We start from the raw sequence: 24,635 nt of genomic DNA on the forward strand, positions 1-24,635 counted from the left end.
ATATGTTGACGATGTGACAGTCACCAAAAGCATCATCACAAGAGCCAACCAGAAACCCTGGCTAACAAGTGAAGTGTATGAGCTCCTGAAAGCAAGGAATGCAGCATTGAAGTCTTGTTGATAAGAGGCTCTCAGATTGGCCACATCTCAACTAAACAAAGGGGTGAGGGAGGCCAAATGCAAATATGGTGAAAAAATCGTGAGCCACTTCTCCGAACAAAAGGACCCAAGACGCTTGTGACAGGGCATCCAGTCTATAACAGATTACAGGTCCCCGTTTTCAAAGTGTGATGATGATATGGGATTCCTAAACAAGCTCAACATCTACTTCAGTAGGTTTGAGGAAGTAAACTAAACAGCAGCAGAGAAAATCACCAACAACCAGTGCGAGGAAGAGCTCAGCCTCAACCCTGCTGATGTCAGAAGGACCCTATGAAGAGTTACCCACAGAAAAGCAGCCGGACCTGATAACATTCTTGGAAGAGTGCTCAGAGACTATGCAGACCAGCTAACAAATGTACTCACAGACATCATCAACAACTCACTAAGTCAAGGCATTGTGCCCACATGTTTCCAGTACACAAACATTATACCACTGCCAAAGAAGTCACCACATGCTAGCCTAAATGACTGTCGTCCCATAGATCTCGCCTCCACTGTGATGAAATACTTTGAGAGACTGGTCAGAGATGTAATAACATCCAAACTACCTGCAGACTTTGATCCACTGCAGTTTGCATACAGACCCAGTCACTCCACAGGAGATGCTATTTCTTTGGCACTCCACTTATCACTGGACCACCTGGAGAACAAGAATAGCTATGTGAGGCTACTTTTCATCAACTTCAGTTCAGCTTTCAATACAGCCATCCTGCAAAATCGGATCAGAGAGTTGGTTCAACTGGGCGTCAGCACTCCACTATGCAAGTGAATTCTGGTCTTGACCCCAGAAAGTGTGCATAGGCAAGAATACATCAGAGAGCATCACCCTGAACACTGGAGTGTCCTAAACCCCCATGATTTTCACCATACTAACTCATGACTGTACTGCCAAGCATAGCTCAAACCATATCATCAAATTTGCAGATGATACGACAGTTGTGGGCCTTATCAGGAATGATAAGACAGCCTACAGAGAGGAGGTGAATCAGTTCATAAGTTGGTGTTCTAACAATAATCTTGCATTAAATGTCAACAATACCAAAGAAGTAATTGAGGACTACAGGAGGGCAACAGAGAGCACTCTCCACTTGTAATCAATGAAGAAACAGTTAAGAGAGTAAAAAGCACATTTCTTGGGGTGCACATTGCAGAAGAATTGACATAGTCAGCCAATACTAATGCTATCATTACGAAGGTGCATCAATGGCTTCACATCTTGCGAAGAGCAAACCTACCATCAGTGGCTCTCTCAACCTTCTACAGGGGTACCATCGAAAGCATACTGACAAAACAGCTTTACAGTATGGTATGGAATATGCTCTTCTTCTGAGCTCCAGTCCCTACAGAGGGTAGTGAAAGTGGCTGAGGATTGAGAAACTCCCTCTCATCCATACAAGACCTGCACATGTCCAGATGTCTCAGCAGTGCAAGGAAAATAACCAGGGACAGCACTCATCCTGCTTACAAGCTGTTCTCACCTTTAACGTCAGGAAGACGCTTTCAGTGCATATGCTGCAAAACCATGAGATTCAGAAACAGCTTCTTCCCACTAGCCATCAGGTTACTGAACTCTAGGAATAGTACCCTTCACACTGGACATTAAGGTAGTAATCCAACAATACTGAAAAGTCTCTATAGTGCAGTATATGTAACAGTCTTACCCACACCCAGACAACTAAGTCAGCAGTAATCAAACTGAACTGTCTTACTGTGCATTATAAATGTAGGCCTTAAATCAATCTCTTTTAAGTGCAATTTTTCCAGTGAAAGTAAGCTAATACCCTAGTAATGAGTAACCATCTGTTAAATCAGTGCAATAATGCAAGTATATATTATTGTTGTGCTGGTCTTCTGTGTCTATAGAATGTTGGTTGTTATCGTCATGTTAAATGTAGTCTGTGTATTGTATGCACATTGAGTCCAAAGAAATGTAATTTCACTCGGTTTGCACATGTATGAATCAAAGTGACAATAAACTTTACTTTGACTTTAGTCTTCACAAACACAACATGTGAGAGATGCAACTATATTAAAAACCTTGAATCCATGCCCCCTTACACACCAGTCAGTACGTCTTATACTGAGCGAGTTGTCAGCACACACACCTCCCCATGTACTCCACCCAAACCCACATCACACATACCTATGTATGCAGAGGTCTTTTCCAGAAATTTAGCTAAATACCAGAGACCTCTCAAACAGAAATATAAGCATGCTACACATAATACTTCCTCTGCAGAACATATAACATGCAATAGCTCATGCACCAGTGTTAAACCCATAAGGCTGAACACTAAACCTAACATATCAGTCATAGGTGATCCATTGTGAGACACACACAGATCCCTCTCACCAGGCTGGATCAGGAAAAGGTCATGGTCAGCTGTCTCTCATGTGCCAGGATCTGCCATACCACACATGCACTCAAGTCTGTCAACAACAGTTACTGTTATGACTCCATCATAGTCCATGTTGGTGTGAATGACTTGAGATGTACCTCTCTGGACTATATGAAGAGAGACATGACTGAGCTCTCTGTGTATCTTGGGCAGGTATATCCCTAGTCTTAAGCAGCATTTTACCTTCACCTAGAATGATACCTCAGTACAAACAGAAGATAATTGACATCAATAATTGGCTTAGTTTTTGATGTCATTCTAAGGGGATCCAGTATTTGTCAGCCTGGGATGACATGATCGACATGGCCTTTGGGTCACCCCTGAGATTTTGGGTACTGGCTAAGGCTTTTGCCACCCCCATAGTGCCTTTTTAGGCCATGTCACAAGGACAAAACTCCTAATGTAAAAATACCAACCAAAAACAACCTCAAGGCCATGCTGCTAAATGCTAGGAGTCTTAACGTGAAACTGCAGTCACTGGAAGCAGTCCTCACCCTGGTGGATGCAGACATTTGTGCAGTCACAGATACCTGGTTCAAGGCTGTGGAGAGTACCCCAGCCATACTGGGTTACACCTCCTTTCACACATTCCAATCACAAACTGCAGGCAAGAAAATTAAAGGAGGCGATGTATCAATATTCATCAAAGATAAATACACATCCAGACTAGTTAAACAGTTTCATGCCCTAGAGATACTTCAGGTGCAATTAACTGTTAGAACACCTGTTCAAGTCATTTTTAGCAACAGAACCCCCTCCATGAATTAGGACACCCACTCTGCTTGTTTGAATCAACTTGAGTCTGTCAAGGTACATCCAATCACCATGGTTTTGGGTGACTTTAACAGTCACCACGGCACTGGACGAGGGGAAATCTGTATATACAGCCTACCTAGAACTAGCCAAGGCATTTGACACTATCCCTCACTCGGGCATCCTTGACAAACTCTCCCAGCAATACATCAATCCTTATATGATAATGTGGGTTGCAAAATGGCTCACTGATAGAACCCATACAGCCAAAATAGGGGAATCCACCTCCAACAGCAGACCAGTAACCAGTGATGATCCACAGGGTTCAATCTTGGGACCTCTACTGGTCGGAATCTGTTACTCCAAAGTGCAAGCTAAAACCAAGGGACTGTGGCTGACAAAGTTTGCTGATGACTGCAAACTGGGTGCAGTCACTGAATCTCCAAATGATATCAACATCATTCAAGAAGGTCTTACACAAACAAATGATTGGTGCTAAGGTCATGGTCTCAAACTCAATGCAAAAAAAAAATGCATTATCCCTTTCGGTAAGAGCAATGTTCCTGCAAACTAGCACATCAATGGCAAGTACCCAAAGTACACACTCAGTGGTGAGAGATCTGGGCACTTGGGTTGGCAGCAACCTTGCCTTTGATCCCCATGTTTCCACAGTGGTAAGAAGGGCATTCTATATACTCATCTCATTAGTAAGGGCATTGCCTTGAGAAAAGAAGTTATCACCTCCCTGTACTCTTCACTCATTAGGCCAATAATTGAGTACAATGTCCCTTTTGGTATGCACCTTTTAAAGCACCTGCAGCAATTGGAGAGATCACAAAGGAAAATTCAAGTTTTTCAGCAGCTATACTATGTGGATTGGCTGAAATCACTGTCACTTTATTCTGTTTCATACAGACTACTCAGAGGTGATCTCTGACCCTGCTTTCTTTGGAAATGCTGCACATCCACAAGTTAAATGGCACACTGGTTATTCGCTGTAAGGACCTAAACCTGGTATGCAACATTAATAGAAAAATAAAAACAAGAGAGTAATACCACGGCAGGAACTTTAATAAACAAATAAAACCAGATAAAGTAAAATCAAGATGACCGCTTTCAGCTTGGCCTTCTTCAGACCTAACCAATTGCTATCAATCCATCATTAAGTAAGTGGGGAGTGCCCAATCAGGTTTCACCTCCTGAGACGACGTCTTCTCAACTTCAGTTTTAAAGGGAGTAACTCATTCAGTCCTGGATCCTTATCAGCTCGTAGATCTGCTATCCATTTAATTTCCTTATACTCTGTTATTTCTTTTATATTACCTCCTCTTGCAGTAAAATATACTATTTGTAAAACCATAAATCAAAATGTATGTCCAGGATTACACATGGTATGCTTGCTTAACACACTTGTAGAAACTCTATTCTTGATATCTCTCAAGTGTGTCTGCATGCAAACTCTAAGCTGGCAGTTTGTTTTACCAACATAGAAACTTGTACATAATGTGCATATGGCTATATAAACAATATCCTTCGTTCTACAATCTGCATATGTATTTAATCTATAACATCTTCCTGTGCCATAATAAGAAAGAACTGGCCAATGCTGACAGCTGATGACACTATCAGGCAGATAGTTGGAGATGCACCTACAGTTTGCTACAAGAATAAAAGGAATCTTAAACAATTATGCAAGAACCCCTTTATGCAAGCAAGAGTCGCACATGGAGTGAGATTTGGAACCTTCAGATGTGGTCATTGTATAGCCTGCCCATATATATTACATGATGGAACTGTGAACATCCTATAACAGTAACCTAATCCATCTATTTCTGGTGTCAGTTCTTCCCTTTTTTATTGCTTCTTTCATTTCTCTCAGTGATCTTTTCTTTTCGCTAGAGAATTCTTAACATTCTCAGAAAAACTTGTAGTACTTCTGTTTCATACATTCTACCCACAAACTTTACAAAAATTCCATTATTTCTTTCTGCTTATATCTAGTATTTCCTTTTTCATGAAACATTGTATCCATTTCCTTCTCCTATTTTTACTGTGTCAAAAATGGTGAAACGTCTTTTTATTTATTCCCCCCCCCTTTAAAAAAATCTTTGTCTAAACATATGTTTAAAGATCATGTTCAGGTTGGCAAAAATGCAAACTGTAATATCATTCTGTGCTAAAGCACAGGAATGATCTTTTTTTTTAAACATATGCTGTGCATATAAAATTTGCATTTTGATATATTTCACCATTAAGATTCTCCCCATCAGATATTGTCCCATACATGCGCCGTCCACCTTGCATTCCTGTAGAGGATATTTCTGCTTCATTGTTGATATGATGATGACATATTAGTGGAGAAAATGTCCAGCTTCCCATTCAGAGGCATTGAAATGAAAGTAAAAAGAAGTGATTTTTTTTTTTTTTTTTTTTAAACATGATTTAGTAGCTATAACTCTTGGTGATTTGTGTGAATAAAGAATAAGAGGAGGCAAAACTGTTGTCATCCAGCTGAAATCAGGACAGTTTGGAAATATGCAAAAGTCTTTTGGCTTTTCCCAGTTAGGGGTCGCCACAGCGGAACTCCAGTCCGCTAATGATTGGCAATGGATTTTTATAGTGCCGAGTTGCCAGCCCAATGCCCAACCTTCAAAGAAGGCACACCCAGTCATGCTCGCTCCTACCTGCATGTCTTTAACGTCACTTGACCACAGGGAGGACATGCAGACTCCACACAGAAGGAGCTCCAGCCGAGAATCGAATGGGAAAACCTCTTGCTGTGAGGCGACAACGCAAACCGCTGCACCACCGTGGCCTAATGCACAGTACATTTTAATTTATTAACTTACTTTATAGATGCTGGACGGCTCACAGATCTGTTCACTTAACTTGATTGTGATCAAAGTATGAAAGAGGACATGAGGCTGAACAGCAAATAAAAAAAACATATGCAGTATTAATGGTGCACTTCCTTCCGTTTGTAGTGTGGCATTTGAAAGACTAATCTGACCTTGTGTCCTCAACATGACAAGCATGGTGACGCAAAGGAAGAAGGAAAGAACAAGTCTTAGAGTTTCAGTGCATTGGAAAAAAAGACAAATGTTTAAAAAGTTAAAAAAAAAAGACAGATTGCAGTGTCTAACTAGTGCACTGCACTTCCAGAATGCCACTGGAACTAATAGGTAGGGGAGGAAAGCACTGCGCATGATCTTTATCTTCCCCTTTTTTGTGCAGCTTTCTTTTTCTCTTATTCTCTCACCACATTTTTATCTATTTTTCATGTCTTTTTATAATTTCATTATATGTTCCCCTATTCTCTTGCTTCTCACTTCTTTCTGCAATTCAAATATTTTCTCATATTTTTCCTTTCTTTATAAGCACAGTCTCGCCAGGTTTTCATAATGTCATATCATTGCCATATGCTGTTCCCATAAAATCTTACGCTCCACCTTCATCTCATCTATTTTGGCAATCTCTACAGTCATTTTGTGTTACATTTCTGGTTTTATTACTTCTCAGTCATACCCTATTATAGCGCAAACTGCTCTAAGATGTGAAAATGCATCCATTTTACCCCACCTGTTTTTCATATCTTTTGAATATGCAACATCATCTATTTCAATTCTAAAAGTCCCCTTTTATATGTCCATTCTCTGTTTTCCACCATTTTTCAATCCTACATGTCCTATATAACTTCTCTTATTCCTTTAACATCTTGTGCTATTTTTCTGTCTCCTTTCTCAAAATGCAGTTAAAATCCCTAATCATAGTAACTGACATATTTGATAGGACAAAGTTTTTAAGTTCTTCATACATCTTTTTCCTGTCTGCCATATTAGTGTATGCCTAAACTGCATTTAGCCCCATCCATCTTTCCTGTTTCCTTATATCACGTACCACTAATCTTCCAAGTATTACCATGCTGTCCAGTATTTTTTATCTATTATAGGTTCATACTAGGCTATCTGCCCTAGGGCATTTATAAGCCTAGCCAGAGTGTGTGTGGCTTTCACCACCCCTTAGGATGAGAATACTATACCCATTAGTTTGCTGTGCCTCTGTCCAGCAGTGACACAGAGATAATTCCCAGGGTAAACCTACGATCTCCCATCCACTCTTCAAGATTTCTCTTGAACAGAGTCAGTGAGGGGCTCTGCCTCACATGGACTGGGATTCTGTTCCATAGTGTAGGGAGTCTCTGGGTGATGAATTTGTCCCTCCAGCACGTCCTATTTATATCCGTGTTGAGGTTTAAGTCTCTTGCTCTCGTGGCTCTGGTGGATTTGGATTTTTTGAGGTGGAGCATGTCCATTAATTCTGGGTTGGACATGGCCTTGTATGTCAGGCACAGATCACCTCTGAGCAGACGGTATGCGACTGAATAGAGCTGGAGTTTCTTCAGTCGGGCAGCGTATGACATATGTTTGAGCCCCTTTATCCTTTTGGTGAGAAACTTTTGGGGTCTTTCCAACTGCTGCAGGTGTCGGGTAAGGTACATTCCGAATCAATCATTGGTCTGACAAGTGAAGAGTACAGGGGTACAATGACCTCTCCTGATCTGGATGTGAATCCCTTCATGATCAGGTGGGCAATGTAGAAGGTCTTCCTAACCACTTTGGCAATGTGAGTGTCAAAAGAGAGGTTACTGTCAACTTGGGTCCCCAGGTCCCTGATAACTTCTTCCGTGTTTAATGGATTACCACCTATGTGGTAATTAGGGGTTACCTTGTTTTTCCCAAAGGGTATGACTATACATTTTTTGGCATTTAGCTTAAGGCCATGGCTCTGGCATCAGTTATCCATTTCTATGAGACCTCTCTGGAGGATGTCTGTGTCTGATGGAGTGTCAATTATGGTGCCCAGTTTGCAGTCATCTGCAAATTTTGTCAGCCACAATCCCCTATGTTTGCCTGCACTTCAGAAAAATAAATGCCGAACAAGAGGGGCCCAGGACTGAGCCCTGTGGGACACCGCTCATGACCGCTTAGAGTCTGACATGGCACCAGCAACTCTAACCCTGTGGGTTCTGTCCTTGAGCCAGTTTGCAACCCATCTTGTGACATATGGGTTTACATCTAAGCTGGTGAGCTTTTCTATGATGCCCGAGTGGGGTATTGTGTCGAACGCTTTTGCTAGGTCAAGGTAGGCTGTGTGAACTGCCTTACCCTCATCAATGGCCTTAGTGACTGTTTTGAAAAAGTCGACCAAGTTCAAGAGGCAGGATCTGCCCTTGACAAAGCCAAATTGGGTAGGATCCAGTGTCTGTAGGTCCCCAATGTCTTTATTTATGAGTTCCATTATGATCCTCTCCATAGCTTTGCAGACGAGGCTCGTCAAGCTTATGGGGCGGTAATTTCAGCCACCTTTGTGGAGTGGGACCACAGTTGCTGTATGCCATTCTTTGGGTACGTATCCTGTAGTAAGGCTAAGATTAAACAGCAGCCTTATGTGTGGCTCTTCACTTAAAAAAATCCTATTCCTGAACATACAACACCCTCCACTAACCATGTAATCATTTTACCTAATATTGCCTCAGTTCTTTTTTCTTCCTTCAGATGTCTCATCTCCATCAGATTTCTATACCTGTTTTAACCCCAGTCACAACTGTATCATTAATATCATTTCAAATGTTTACATTTAGTGCTAATATTTCTAAATCATTCCTTTCCCTTTTTTGCATATTATTTCCAGTTTTTTATTTTTCTTTTCCTTCTCCACACCCTTCCTACAGCTGATTTAACCTTTTCTTCTTGTTCTTCCCTTGTTTCAAAGTCACCCTCTTAATTTCCACTTCCTAGTGCTGCATGTCTGTTTTGTCATGCACTGTAAAACTTTTTATCATTCCCTTCATATTTCTCCATATTAGTTACATTTTTTTCTTCAGTTCTCACAGATAACACGTTCTCCACCAATATCTTCAGTTATATTATCACTGAGTTTTTTTCTGAATTATTCTCCTCTTCTAACCTTTCCTTTTCTAACAAAACCATTAAGTCAAAAATATCCAAATTCATTGCATTCTCTTGCGTACATTTTTTAGTGGTATGTCCTTTCTTCCCCGGATTGACCACATCTTTTATTAATCACCCACCAAGTGCCTATCAGCTCCAGAAAAAATAGACTTGACCCTGGGATCTCACTGATGATCTTCATGTGGCTCACTGCTTTAGTAGCCTAAGCTAATCTAAGCAGTGTGGGTTATATCATGCCAAGGATACAGCATCCAGCCATCTTTAAACCCTTCAGGGCACTTTCCACATTCACAAATAATTAGTCAGCTCTTGGCACCAAGCCGTTCAAAGCCTTTGTGCCTCCAAATAGAACAGTGCTCTTGGGCATTCGATGATTGACGGTCGGCTAACACTGTTCCAGTTCTGAACACATAAGCAAATATTTCTAGGTTTTGCAGAGTTTTTCAGTATTTGTAGAAGCTCTCCTGCATTTGGTCACATTTCTTTATTTGGGAACATTTCTCAGGGTTTATGAACTTATTGCCAAGGATTCCTGATACTGCAGGAGTTCTACCATTTGTTGTAAAGCATTTGTTGCTGCACTGGAGCTCAAACGAAGTTACCCATGCCTTATATATAAGCAAACCTCTCCAGTTTAAAATCCTCTAGTACACGTTCTCCATGGTCTCCCACTGTTCATAGCTGTTTGAAGAGCTGCCTATTTGTGCAAAGGGCAGCACGCCTGCAGGTCATCTAACAGTATACTACTAAGCACCCTCACTTAGACCTTTAAGTGACTCTACCCTACTCCTTCACATTTACTAAGGATCTGGTAAAATGGATAGGCACTTCCCTGTCATCTCTGTTTCTGGCCCAGTGAATATGGGCATCCTGAAGCAGTGAAGTAACTGCCTCATGTTCACTAACAACCATTTAATTTTAGAACAGACAGTGTGTGAGAGATGAAGATATACAATGTCACTGGAGACAAAGTTTTCACATGCACACATGAAAAATGCAAACCAGGTTGTCAGCATTAAGCCCAAAACATTTGAACAAATCCATAGACCCACATATGCTGAGGTACTCACTTGCAATTTACCCAAACCCCCAAGACCTCCTAAAGCCATCTCTTAGTGGCCCCGTGCACACTCAAAAAAGACAGCACCTCACCCAACACATAATTCTGAAAATCATAGTAGCCCCACTGCCAAGTCCATAAGGCAACACATCACACAGCCAAGCATTCTGTTTATTGGGGTTTCCATTGTAAGATATACTGATGTCCCCCTTACCAGGCTAAACAAAGAGAAGATCACAGTGAGTTGTCCGTTTGGAGCAAGGACCTGCTAGATCACGCATGCACTTAGGCTTTTATACCACAAGTACCAGTATGACATGGTCATAGTCCATATGGGTGTAAACGACCTAAGATGTAACTTGCTGGACTATATGAAGCAAGACATGATGGAGTTCTCTGAATATGTGTCCCAGGTGGATATGAATCTAGCCTTGATTAGCATCCTATCTTCACAAGTGATGATGCCAAAGCATCATCAAAACATGACTGACTTCAACAATTTGCTTAGTTTCTGGTGTCACAAGGGGATCCAGTATCTGCCAGCCTGGGGAAAGATGCTCGACAAACCATGATGCTTTACCAGAGGTGGTTTACACTTGTCACCACTTGGCTTCTGGATACTGGGAAAACTTTTATCTAAACCCATACTGCCTTTTTTAGGCTGTACCAAGTTGTTAAATCCTCCAACATAATGAAAATTACTCATGACTACCTAAAAGTACTACTGCTTGATGCTAGGAATTTAAATAAAAAAATGCACTCCCTGGAAGCATTCTTCTCCTTGGAGAATGCAGACATATGTGAAGACAGAAACATGGTTCAGAACCATGTAAAGCAGCCTGGCTAGAAAAAGCTGCAATGCCTTTCATAGAGTTCATTCCCCCCCTCAGCTCAAGATAAAACAAAGGGAGGAGGTGTCTGTGTTCTTAAAGGAAAAATGCACAGCTATGCTGGTCAAACAACATGACTCACTTGTGCTGCTTCATGCCCAACTAACCAGAGGTGTGATCCCCTCTCATATCCTTGCTAGCTCCAGATCCCCCTAACATGTCTGGAAAACCACACCTCCTACCTAAATCTACTGGAATATCTCAATATTCAGCCTAACACTATACTTATGGGTGACTTCAACTACTCCTCCATAAGCTGGGAGACTTCTATGACCCATAATTCACTTGCTCAGAGGTTTTCGGACTTCATCAATGCAAACCCCCTGAAGCAACTAGTTAGCTCCCCAACTAGAGGTACAGATATCCTAGACCTAGTATTTCCAAACATGGAGAATGCTGCTCTTATGCATTAACTCCTGCCTAGTAAGATCTGACCACAAAATGATCTACTTTAGTATTAAAACTTACCTAGATCCCCCATCAAACTCCAAACTTGTTAAGGACTTTGCTAAGGCCATTTACCTCAAACTAAGAGACAGCTTATTAAACTTCCAAGCCCCTTCGAACCTGAATAACACTGAGGCCTACTCTGTACTGTACAAAGAAGCATTGTGCAACCACATTCATAGCTGCATAGAGGATGCAGTACCCGAGTCAAACCTATGATTTCTGGCAAAAATAAACCACCTTGGTGGACCTCTAGCATAAATAGGCTATTCAACAAAATGAAAAAAAAATCCTCTCTAAAGCCAAGAAGAAACAGACAAAGCAGTGCTTAAAGGTGCTCATCAGTCTAAACAAAACAAATTAGAGAGCTGCCAAAGCAAACTATGAGGCAAAGAGAGCCTCCAAAGTGAAAGATAACTATAAGGCTTTTTTAATTATGCTGGCAACCATATGGAAAACACTCAGCATTGTGCCAAGTTAATCATGAACGGCAACACTTACACCAAGCCTAAAACTATAGTAAACCTGTTGGTCTACAAGTTCAATTCTAATCATCCCCCAATCACCTCCGACTGCATCCAAAGAAACACCCACAACCATCCCCCTACTGGTCATTATGAGAGAACATGTTTTTACTGCAATCACTAAAGTCAAAAACACAGCCTCCATGGGTCCTGACAACACACCAGGATACTTCTTAAATAGCTTAAAACAGAATGTCAGGGCTAATAGATACCCTCTTTAGCTACATCAGGACAAGCTTTGTACCAGAGGAATAGAGGACTGGAACAGTCATTCCTCTGCACAAGGGAGGCCCATCATCTGAGACAGTGAACTATAGCCCCATAAGCTTGACCAGTCTTATCTGCAAGGCTATGGAGAGGATTATCATGGACCTGATCAATAACAAAACTCTCCAAACACTGGTCCAGACCGAATTTGACTTTGTCAAAGGGAGGTCTTTCCTGCTTAATCTGGTGGACTTTTTTGAAAAAGTCACCAGGGCTGACGATGAGTAGTAAGATCATACACACTGCTTATCTAGACCTGGCCAAAGCATTCAACACAATCCCTCACTTGGGGATCTAGATAAACTTACTGAGTTAGGCATAAAGCCCTACATTGTCAGATGGATAGCCAGCTGGCTCACTGACAGGACACTTGTCCAGATAGGTGAATCCATTTCCAATAAGAAACCTGTTGCTAGTGGTGTCCCACAGGGATCAGTGTTGGGACCCCTCCTGTTTGGTGTATACTTCTCTGAAGTGAAGGCCAACAGTGTGGTCCTCTTGCTCGCCAAGTTTGCCATTGACTCTTTAAGGTGGGAGCAATCACTGAATCCTCAGATGATGCTGACATCCTAAAAACAGGCCTAAAAATGACAAATGACTGGTGCCAAAACCATGATCTGAGACTGAATGCTAAAAAATGCGTAATCATGCCCTTTGGTAAATTAAATATCCCTGCAAATTATAAAATTGCTAGCACACCCCTGAAAGTAGACCCATTGGTGGGGGACCTAGCAACACAGATAGTAACCTAAATTTGACTACCAGGTAGCTACTGTAATGGCAAAAATTATAAGTAAAGGCATGGCATCAAAATCAAAGGAAGTCATAGTGCCATTCTACTTAGCCATCATCAGGCCTATAATCAAGTACATTGCTCCCTTCTGCATGTAACTAACCAGGGAGTTACACCAATTGGAGTGGCCCCAGAGGCTTCTCACTAAAAAAATACATAATGTAGGATGCATCTCTTATGCAGATTGACTAAAGGCCCTATCCCTTTACTCCATCACATATTGTTTATTGAGAAGGTACTTATGCCTGACCTACAAGGTATTCTCTGATCCAGCCCTGTGAAAATTTTACATATTCACAAGAAAAAATATGTGAGGGTTGCACATTCCATGTACCTGAACCTTATTTGTGACTCTAACTGAACTTGATGGAGTGACAGAGTTGTATCCCAAAGGCTACCTCATCTAGGGAATAAACCTCCCATCTTCATAAAACAAAGTCTGTCCCTCACTTTCTTCAAAAATAATTTGGATAATTGGATGGGGAGCTGTAAATTCACTCCTGGTGTACTGCCCATATCCCTTATGGACAGAGACAGTCTGTAAAATGATTCAGGACTACAACACCCAAAGACCCACTACCCCATCCTATATCTGGGGAATTAAGATACAATATTTTCATATCCTGGGTATGATCAGCTAGGCTTGTAAAGGCTCTTGTGCCATCAGTCTAGTAATTACCTATGAACATGATAAAATCCATTGATGCCTGTAATCTCTATGGTCTCAACATCTAAATCTCCTGCCTTTCAATTTCCATTTTTTTAGAATTTGTGAATATAGGGAAATATTTTTGAAAATCCAGGTTTCCCATTTTCCCTCCCAGCTGCAGCATAGTCAGTCACTGTAGGCACCTCAAACTTTACTTAGGGAGCAGTGTATATGTGGATAAAAGTGCAAGGTCTTCAGAATAGAAAAGACCGAAGAAATAATATAAAGTTAGAGAAATCTTAATATTTAAAAGAATTTCACAACGCTCTTACTCTTTTTGGTCCCTAGGACCTTCACATGCATTTACAGACTACAACACAGTGCTATAATACATAAACAAGTAAGGGGGGGCCCATTTCTGATCCTGTCTGTAGACTAGCCTTAGTAGCATGGGATATAGCTTTTCAGCACAATCTCACTTTGTAGGTATCTTACATATTGTACAATCTTACTTTGCAAGCATCTTACATACCGTCAGAGGAAAACTGGGCAGCAGGCAATTTGAGCAGGACCAGGACAGACCTTTACTAATGGAGTTTGTTTCAAGGGGTCTCCCAAGATTTGATACAACTGTGGGGAGCACCTCAAATATATATTTTTGCGTCCATTCTCAACTATCAAATGGCAAAATTCTTAACCAAGGCTCCACCATTGAAGGCCTGAAAGAGAGATGCTTCTTCTGGACCATGGACAGGAATTTTTCTTGTATGTCTTTCTGTCCTTTCTACTATTATCCAAGGTCATTTTGAAGACTCAGGACGACTGTCTACAGATCTTTGGAACTGTGTCTGGCAGTGGGTGCAGAGGGTTAAGGTTGTGAGTGAAGGTTCATATGGTACAAGGATTAATTCCTTCAGTCCTCACTTTGCCTTCTCTATAACCTTGAGCATCTCAATTAACCAGACATTGCTCTTGGGTCACCTTTGAAAAGGGGCTATGGGTCCAATGGGCCTACCTGATTAACAAGTGGATACCATTGTCATTGTTGTTTAATTATTTTGTGGTGACTTCCTTCTGACCTAGGTAACAGTAGTTCTCCCTTCTTTTGATATGGCCAGGGGCAATTACTGCAGTCTTCCTCACAATCTGGCTCTACTCATACAAGACCAGGGGTTTTTGAGACGTTCTGACCAATAATAACTATAACTGACTGGTTGGATGATAGAATCTTAATACCTTTTAGGCACCCTGTTTATGAGGACATGTAGCAGGTATTAAAAAAGACAGCAAATCCTGCTACTAGAAAAGCATTTATTAGTAACTGAGAAAGATTTCTAGTTTGTGCTATGAAAAGAACTGTCACCCATTCAGGGACAGTGTTTCCCTGGTTCTACCTTGTGTGAGTTACTATCCTATGGCCTGACATTTCACCACGCCTGCCCATTGATCCCCCTCTTTCAATGCAGTCTTGGGTAAAAATGTTTTGGAAAGGGGAGTTGAATATGAAACCTTCTGGAATACAGCAAGTTCATCCTTGAGATCTTAATTTGTCCATTTGAATCAGCTCATCAGGCAGACTTTATGCTCATAACATGCAAAACAGTCATTATTGTTGCTCTGACCCCTGCAGGAAGAGTATCTGTGCATGCACACTCTTCTGGTGGGTCAGTCTTACCTCATTTTCTGAAATGACGGGGTATCCTTTAGAATTATTTTTTTATTTATGGATATAGTGGTATCTGAGTTTTCCTATAGCCAAGCCATCCATCTCCCTTTCTTTCTTACAGAATCGAATCTGAGGGAGATAGAACACTTCTCACTTTGAAAGTTTATAAAAAATTGTAGTACTCTTGTCAGAACAAAATCTTACAGGGTATCAGAACTGCTTTTATTTTCTTGTTTAAACAAATAAAGTAAATTCAGGCAGTTTCCTAATGGTTGTCTCTTGCTACTATCTTTTGTTATACCCACCACAATAAAACTATGCCAGGTAGAGTCTAGGCTCATTCTGCCAGGGCCTTGACTTCATCTATGACTTTTAGAAAGGGTTAAAGTGTAGACATTTTCTAGAAGTAGCAAGTTGGGACTTTCTGCACATACCTGCAATACACTAAGAACTCGATTCCTCCTCAGGTCTAGGACAGGCTTTGCAAGGAGCTTCCTCCAGGGGCTCCTGTACCCTATTTCTACCTCAGTCAATACAAGCTATGATCTACCCATGTAGCTTGGGATACTGCAGCAGTGATCCGTATGGAGAACATAGTACAGTTGTGTAAGTAAACTTACTGTAATACTTACATGTTCAAGTCATCACTACTGCAGTAGCCACTCCCTCCCTCCATCCCCACTGCTTTTATGCCAGGATGTGGACTTTTATTCTTAATATTTTCCTAGCATTGTTTGTCTTAGGACTCCAGCCTCCCTCTTTCTGTTGGCATGAAAGCTCTGAAGGGCATAGATACAAATGTTTCAGGTACTAGCAATAATGCCCAGCCAACCTGCCAATATATTAAATCAGTTATTGCTATACGAAGTGTCCGGGTTCTTAAAAATATCTAAACTAGTACTTGCTTTAATGTAATTTGGTAGTCTGTTCCAAGCATCAGCTACTCTGTCAGAGAACCAATTAGTACACTTCTCATTCCTATAGAATCTTCTATATAGGTTGTTTGATGATTTTCTACTAATTTTTGGATCACCCCAAACATTCCCAGAGGTAGTTGTCCCTAAATGTTTGGTGCCCAGACCAGACATCTGGTTAGTTCAGCCCAAGCTGACTAACAGTTTGGGCATGTGAAAGGTGCCTTGAACCTTTTTAATCTTGTCCAGCTGTTATATCCTTAACAGGATATAACTTGTATAACTTGGGTTACTGCAGCAGTGATCATTCAAAACATCTGCTGTTATGTTAAGTTTTCATAGACAACTGTACTTTGCTGATTTGTCTCTCTAAGGAAACACTGTGACACCTTATTGGTAATGCTGCTTAAGACAGCTTTTTAATAGACAATTTGTTCTTTAGTACATCTATCTGCAAAGCCTACCACTGCAGGGACCCCAAGATGGATTTGACTAGTTCTTTTGCAAGTCTTCATTCGCTCAGCCAATTCTGAACTGCCTTGCAAATATAACAGAAAGCTGGGGTATGCTGATGTTAAAGTGAACTCAAGTCTGTACAGAGTTTGCAAGTAACTGTGGTGCAAATAAAAACAATATTTTTTGCAACTTTCACCCATGCTCCTTCATACATGTGGAGTGGGGCTTCACTAGCTACTTTGACTCTCAAAGGTTGCTAGATCTCAAAGAAAGAGATTAGCAACACTCAGAAAAAAGCAATGCATCGTCTCAGGTTAGCAACACTGTCAGAAAAACACAACACACTGTATGAGAGACTGTGAGCTTTAAACCCATAAGTAGGGTTGAAGCTCCAACACAACACTCCAAGGACTGAGAAACAACATAACTACTACTCCCTGATGGTTAAGCAGCTATGATACAAGGAATTGCACATCAAGCAATGGCAAGTAAGTTTATTTCACCTGAGGATATTTAATGCATGTTTTGGTAAGCTTGGGTGTAAAGAAAACATGCTGAGGACGTTTGATGAAAACAGTTTTCATTGTTGTATTATTGCAGCATTCTTCACATCACTTGCATTGTTATCTATTTTGCATTATATTAGGGTAGATTAGCCTCTTGATTTGTGAACATACTTTGTAATGTAAGAAAATGACATTATTGCGATCTAATTGAAATGTAATAAAAAAAGGTAGATACCAGGACTCTAGAAATGTTAACATGTTTGTTATATAAAAGTGTATTTTCCAGGAAACTTCTTAACTAGACATGTTACTTTAAACTGCAACTTTCACTGAAAAAAATGTAACAATGTTAACTGTTAACATCTTGTTTTTCTTGTTCATTTTCTGTTTTCCTCACAGGCAAAAGAAGGTGAAAATATGCCACAGAGTTCTGCAAATTAATTTAAAAAATGCGGTATTTTGTCTTCATAACTTTCTATTCAAAGACTTGATTTCATCCCAACAATCATTATATTGGATAACACAACGAAGATGGGATAGTTGTATAAATGGCCAAAACCTACATTGCAAAAACCATGTTCCATATTCAGTATACCTTTAATGGACTTTGAAGATGTTGAAATTTATTTTCTGATTGCTTGAAAAAATAAAAACACTGAAAATCTAGAGTTCACTAAAGAACAGTATGGCTGAAAACTGTCAACATTTTTCTTTTAATTTCCCATGTGTTGCACATTTTCTTCTGTCTCTTTTTGTTCAGTAAATATGTTCTAAAATCTAACTTATTTTAAAGCTGAGAAACAAGAAATAGTGAAATTCTTAAACATTGCCTTTTTTCAAGGTCAAGATAAGCTCTGTAATGTGACAAACTTGTTTTGACTGAACTGTGATTACAATCTGAAGCAATAATTATACTTACCAAAGTTTGTCTTGACTTTGTTTTTTAAATTACTGCTGTCAAATGTCCAAGTTTCTTATGACTGGCTCCATGCATCAGAGGGATAGTGCCCTGACTGCACCCCAGCTGGCCAGGGCTCAATTAGTGGTACCAACATAGGAGGATCCAGGCAGGAAGGTGGGGATTGAAAGGGCATGGCCCACTTGCCTCTCCTGAGAGATGGGAATGAGGGGTGCAAGCACACAGGACAGTGTAGTGCCCTGCTGAAAACTGGGAAGGACTTTGTTGAGAAGCATATGTTGCAGAAGCAACATGTCTCCTCTGTGATAAGCCCCATTGCACATCCCATCCCTAGTGCTTAGTCTGATGCATGTTGTGACCAGGGCAAAAAAAAGAAAAAAATTGTCAAACTGCCTATAATGGTTGTCTGAATGATGGCTACTCCCAATCAACACTCATCCCAGTGAGAGAGATTGACAGGACCAATTGGTCAGAATGAGGCTGATTAACAACTGATAGTGTGTGTAAACAATTCAAAAAATTATTCAAGTTTCTTTCTACATATCTATGTGATATCTGTGTACATAAATAAAATTAAAAGGCCAGATTATTATAGGGGGACAATACAGATGCCTTCAAAATACCGTTTAATGTATAAATTGTTTGGTATGTTGTTTGCATTTCTGTATGCAGCAGTTATGGACTTTGTTTGTTGGATGGAAAAGGACCGAGTACCCTGTAGACTATTTGGCTTTCCCAAAAAGCTACTACCCTGTCTTCCAGCTAAAAAATAAAATTGTTGGGAAACTGGCTAGTCATGGACCCTATAACTGTGACTAGGGTAAGAAGAATATTTCATATAAGGGAGAAACAATTCCCAGTGTTTCTGCCTAAAACAAACAATAGAAATCTTCTGCTTGAGCTTGGATACTCAATCTTAGCAAAAAAAAAATCCAGTCTGCTTTATTCAGCACAAGTGAAAACACTTCTATACTGGCATGTATGTCACCAGACAATTCTGTGACCAAATGGAGATCCTTATATATGCAGTATTAGACTTAAGTAGTCACGGTTCAAATGTGATTTTGTGGAAATGCTATTACTCAAATCAGGTATACTGTATGGGTGAAGCTGCTGTCACTATCAGCTTTAGTTCTAGTAAAAGTGTTTAAATCACACTCTCTTAACCTTTCATATAAAATCTCTCAAATAAAAAATAAATAAATAGCCTTCAAAAAGCTTGCACATCCTGAAAATGCACTTTATAAACATTTGGTGAGTCCATCTTTTATAGCTTATGTTCCTGTAAAATCCTAATTAGTTTTCCTACATAGAAAGTCAGTATGTTGTACATTATTAGTGTTACAGATCACTCCGTGACTGGAGTCTGCAACCCACAAATATGAGTCCCAGAACTGAAAACATTTATATATAAAGTGAACTTACATTTAAAAAGACTGAACATCAAAATTCATTATAATACTGTTTAAACAATTTTGTAACGGGGGAGTACTTTGGCCTATTCAGTCTCTGACACAGGGGGCTGTGCCCCTCACAGCCCTGCTGCTCGTATATACTGACATGCTTGTCCTTATTAGAATCAGTCACTCTTGTGGAACTAATATTTGCAAATTTCATATTTTCAAACAGCACCCTAGTCAGAATACATAAATTACAGATTTCCTTTCTGTGGAAGGATGTAAAAAATGTTTTCTTTTATATAGTTAAAATGTTAACATACCCCATCTGTATATGTGTAAAAGTATTACATGCATTAGATGTTATAGTACATGTCTTATTTTTGCTTTTCTTCGGTAGAGTTTTTATGTTCTTTACCCTTTCAGTGAACAAGATGACCTGTTAATGTCATAAGTTCATAAGCTCTTCTGAAAAGGTTAGTGTGAAAAGGACATAATATAATTTGTGTATACTAATGTCCACTGCATCAATGTACAAGTGTTTGATTGTATAGTGTTGAATGCTGTGTATAATCCTTGATGTCTGTCTCTTCATGGAGTTTGTACTGTACATTGTTGTGAGGTCTTTGTTAGGAGTTGCATATCCAGTACTGTACCAACATCAACCAGATCTTTGGGCAGCTGTCTCTATGGATTATCTGATGCTGTGCATGACAGCTCACTTCACATAAGTGGGTTTCTCAATATTTGTCTCTATGCTGCTTTAATTTCCTATCATAAATTGTGCACATGTGTGTGTATGTCAGAGAGTGGGAAAGAAAGAAAACATGAGAGGCTTAGATCCTTTGTCTGAAACAATTCTAGTGAAAAATTGGTGCAGTCATGTGTTGAAGATTTATAAGAGGCTGCTGATCATGCCCAGTTGAGGCTGTGTGCAGCACAAGATTTGGCATTGCCTTTTTGCTATCATAATTCATGTCTTTTGTTATATGCAGAATTCAAATGAGAAAATTAGAGCTTTAAGCTACTGGACTACCGATCTGGTGTATTCAGTGCTAATAGCCTAGTAACTTCCTATGATCCTATAATGTTAGGATTAAAGTCATTATATGAGGGCCAGGGTAACTGCTAAGAAGCATTTTGTCTGGTTAGAGATTTTATTTGCATGATGTGGGGGGACAGCTTATTTGCAGATTAGGGTTCTCTTTCTTTGTTCACCCAAAATAAAACTATTCAGGATCTCACGGGCAAACCTTTTAGTGAATCTTTATAGTTTAAACCAAACTAAATATTGATACATACCTCATAAAGGCTGTAGTGTCATCAACTAGACCGTCTCTTTACATTTAAATCTTTAATATACTTTGTGTACAGTGCTAAGTGCTATACAAGCAGACACAGCAAGTGAAATTCAGCTGTACACCATCTTGGAGAGATTTGGACTATTAGTATAAGTCTATTAAGCCACTCTGGTATTTACACGGTGGTACCCTTATCAGCTACTCCCTTAGTACTGCTGCAGTTTTGGGGTCTTGTGTATTTTTGTTGAAATCTAGGAACATGATTGCTATATAAAGAAGTGTATCTCTAAAATCCTTCTAGGATAGTTGCTTTAGGTCAGTTTTTCTTAGTTTTTACAATTGTTTCAACCTTCTGTAGGCCAGGATTCCAAGACTTTCTATTATGACGAATCTGTACAGTCATTTTCAGGAACAAGTGGGAGACCACACGGGAACTAATTTTCACCCTAGTACCAATCTGTTAGTAAGCATTGCTCAGAAATTCAGTGCCCTTGGGATAGAGATAGGATGAAAATGGTTGTCTTTTAGGTGCTCACAGCTTTACATCCATTTGTATCTGAGTGCAAGACACTTGAATACACAGACTTTCTCTCTAAATATAATAGCTCCAAATTGGTGTGACCACCACATAGTATATTTCAAGGTCTGGGGAGGTGGCAGAGCTAGCTTTTTAGGGGATACATGTGAGCTTGCCCCATACCAAAAACACTTTTGTTTAACTCTTGTCATGTTGGGAGTATGTACTGTTTTTTAGCAATACTTGTAGCACAGAGGAATTCAAAATAACTGAACTAGCAATGATGCTGAGATGAAGTGCAAAAAGGAGGCTAACAGCAAAAGTAACAGGCAGACAACTGCTGCTCTGCAGCATCTCTTGATCGCAGAGTGGTGTTGGAGGCTGTGAAGCGATGATGCATAATATGTACCCACTGTGAAGTGATGATGCATAGTATGTACCCATTGTGAACAGGACCTCTGACATTAGTTCTCTTTGTAGGGACTCCCCACCCAAGATCATAAATGAATGTATTCTTCTGATGGAGATGATTAGTGAATTTGTGTGAATGCTCTACCATTTCCTTTGATCCATGATTTTCTATTTTTTGAAGCTCTACAGCAACAGATTGTATGATTGTTTCTACATTTTGTGCTGCAGATGCAGCCTGTCCAGCATCAAGGGTCTTTCAACGTGTTGATGGTACTGAACATGGATCAATACCACTGAGAACCAATGTTAGACACCAGATAAGACTTACTGCAGAAGGGATTTCTTCTTAGATTGTGTGCAGTAATGACATTGTTTCTATCCACAGATAACCATATTTTTCTCCTAATCTCTCAGCATTGAAAGATGCACTGACATCTTATAAATTTGTAATACATGCAAACAAAAAAAACAGTTTAGCTGCAAGTCATTGATATTCATTTCCTGAGGTTTCCAACAACAGTGAGAGTTCTTCCATTTTGTAGAGTCTTTTTTGACATGCTAGACATCACCTATAAACTGAAATTTTGAGAAGGATAACAGTGCTATTGATCTTCAAATCATACACAGGTTTTAAGGCAACTGTCAAGATATAAACAGCACTGCCAACACTTTGTGCCATGCATCTGTTGCATTATACACTATATTGATTGTGTGAGACAACATACCTTGTCATGTCTAGGAGATAATGTCTTAATAATACCTTTTTCCAGTCCCAAAAATGATGAGTGAGGTCTTTACCATGTGGTTATATGACTCCGATAAGGTACAGTCTTAATAGATAGGGTAAAGAAGTAAACAAAAAATATATATTAAGTACAGTCTTAATGGGCAGGGTAAAGAAATTAAGAAATGCCTTTTAGTTTGGTAAATTATAAGATGTTTGTCAGTTCTCTTTATTTGAAAAGAATAGAAATTTTCAAACCAAAACAACGTTATCTTGGAAAGAGGCCACAAACCATGGAACTGTTTTCATGGAAAGAGGCCACAAGCTGTGGAATTATACTGATAGAATGCTGTGGTTCTCCAGTCAGATCAGTCTGTTGATGCTTTGACACCTGATCTGTGCATTTGCTAAATGCAGTACTATCCCAACTCTTGCATGATCTTAACATCTTCACAGGAGGAGGAACACCACTTATGTATGTTGCTATAAAAGTAACTCTTAATCTCTGTGGGACATAGTTGAGGCTGATTTTTTGGTGCAGTGCTGGATTATCTTGATAGTAACTGCACATGCCTGCTGTGATTACTTAATGCCCCTGTACAGATGACAGAAGATGAGCAGTCTTCATACACCTTCAAGATTTTTTCATCATCTGGTGTGACAGAGTATGACAAAGTCAAGTAAGATGCATAAAAACAAAGACACACTGCATTACATACATGGGAGTGCCCACTGATGATGGAGGCTTCACTGAACGACTTACAGAGGGGATCAGAAAGGGCAAGACAGTCTCATTATACTCTTCAGACTTGTCTTAGCTTTCCTCAGAGGAGGAAGAGGGCAAAAATCTTTACTTCTTACAGAAGCAGACTTTTCTTGTGTGGCAAGTACCTCAAGTGTTGACTGTGTGAAATAGCTACATAAACTGTAACAAGTATCCTTCCTCTGTTAAGTGTAGCATTTATCTAATGTAATTTCCCCCAGGAAACAAAATGAAGAAGGAAGGAACCCCACCCCATGCCTTCTGGACAAAGCAAGAAATCTGTGTGGGGGATAGAAGAGAGAGGAACACCATATGAATAAATTTTAGGTATACAGTCTCCTTAACTACTGGCCTGGTGGAGAATTTCTGCCTTTATGGTATTCGTATTGGAAAGAATGTTAAGAATGTAATGAGAATTGACATTTACTGCTTGGAATTCCACCCACATTCCCTACGGAGTGGACAGTATATTGCCAATACAGTAGAAAACTCTGAATATCTTTCTTTTGACCTTTAGTGGTCCCTTAATGTCACCTTCAACTAGAATTAGACATCTGAAAACGAATCCATATTTTTGTAAGTTAGGTCAGTTACAGAATCTCTTCTGGCAGCAAATATTGTCTTCCATTTATTTTTATTTTATTTTATTTATTTAACATTTGTTTACCAGGAAAGTCCGACTTGGAACGAGACCGTTTTCAGCAGAGACCCAGGGAAAAATGATCAGATACACGTCTTTCTCATGTGGGAGGAAACGGGAGCACCCAAGGAAACCCACACGAACACAGTGAGGACATGCATACTCTGCACAGAAGGCATCCCAGCCGAGAATCAAACCGGAGAACCTCTTGCTGTGAGACGGCAACACAAACTGCTGCACCACTGTGCCATTTGTGTTCAGGCTGTAACATTTGTGTCACTACTGTAGAAATGGACCCTAAAACATGAGTTCTATTTTTGTTAAGTCGAAAGGATGATACAGCATTCTGGAACTGCATCCATTCTCTAGTCTTTAATTGTTGATTGCCTGTTACATCAAGAAATGCTAGAATATAGATACATGAGCAAAACTATTTTTAGAAGAATAGATAACTGTAGCCCTTTCCAGAAATGTTGAGCTTTTGACTCCATGTTTAGTGTGCACA

General features: G+C 39.9%; 1 protein-coding gene across 1 annotated transcript in view; it reads left to right on the forward strand.

Moving 5' to 3' along the window:
- The window catches only part of LOC122797014 (synaptonemal complex protein 2-like), a 1,143,152-nt gene extending 1,124,060 nt beyond the window's left edge, over nucleotides 1-19,092 (forward strand). The window contains exon 24 of the mRNA XM_044065784.1: nucleotides 17,858-19,092. Coding sequence (XP_043921719.1) covers nucleotides 17,858-17,899 — 42 coding nt within the window. The 3' untranslated portion in view covers nucleotides 17,900-19,092. The remainder of the gene's footprint in view (nucleotides 1-17,857) is intronic.
- The last annotated feature ends 5,543 nt before the right edge of the window (nucleotides 19,093-24,635 follow it).

Source organism: Protopterus annectens, chromosome 3.part0 (assembly GCF_019279795.1).
Source record: "Protopterus annectens isolate FY-2018-M chromosome 3.part0, PAN1.0, whole genome shotgun sequence".
In the NCBI taxonomy this organism is placed as follows: Eukaryota; Metazoa; Chordata; order Ceratodontiformes; family Protopteridae; genus Protopterus; species Protopterus annectens.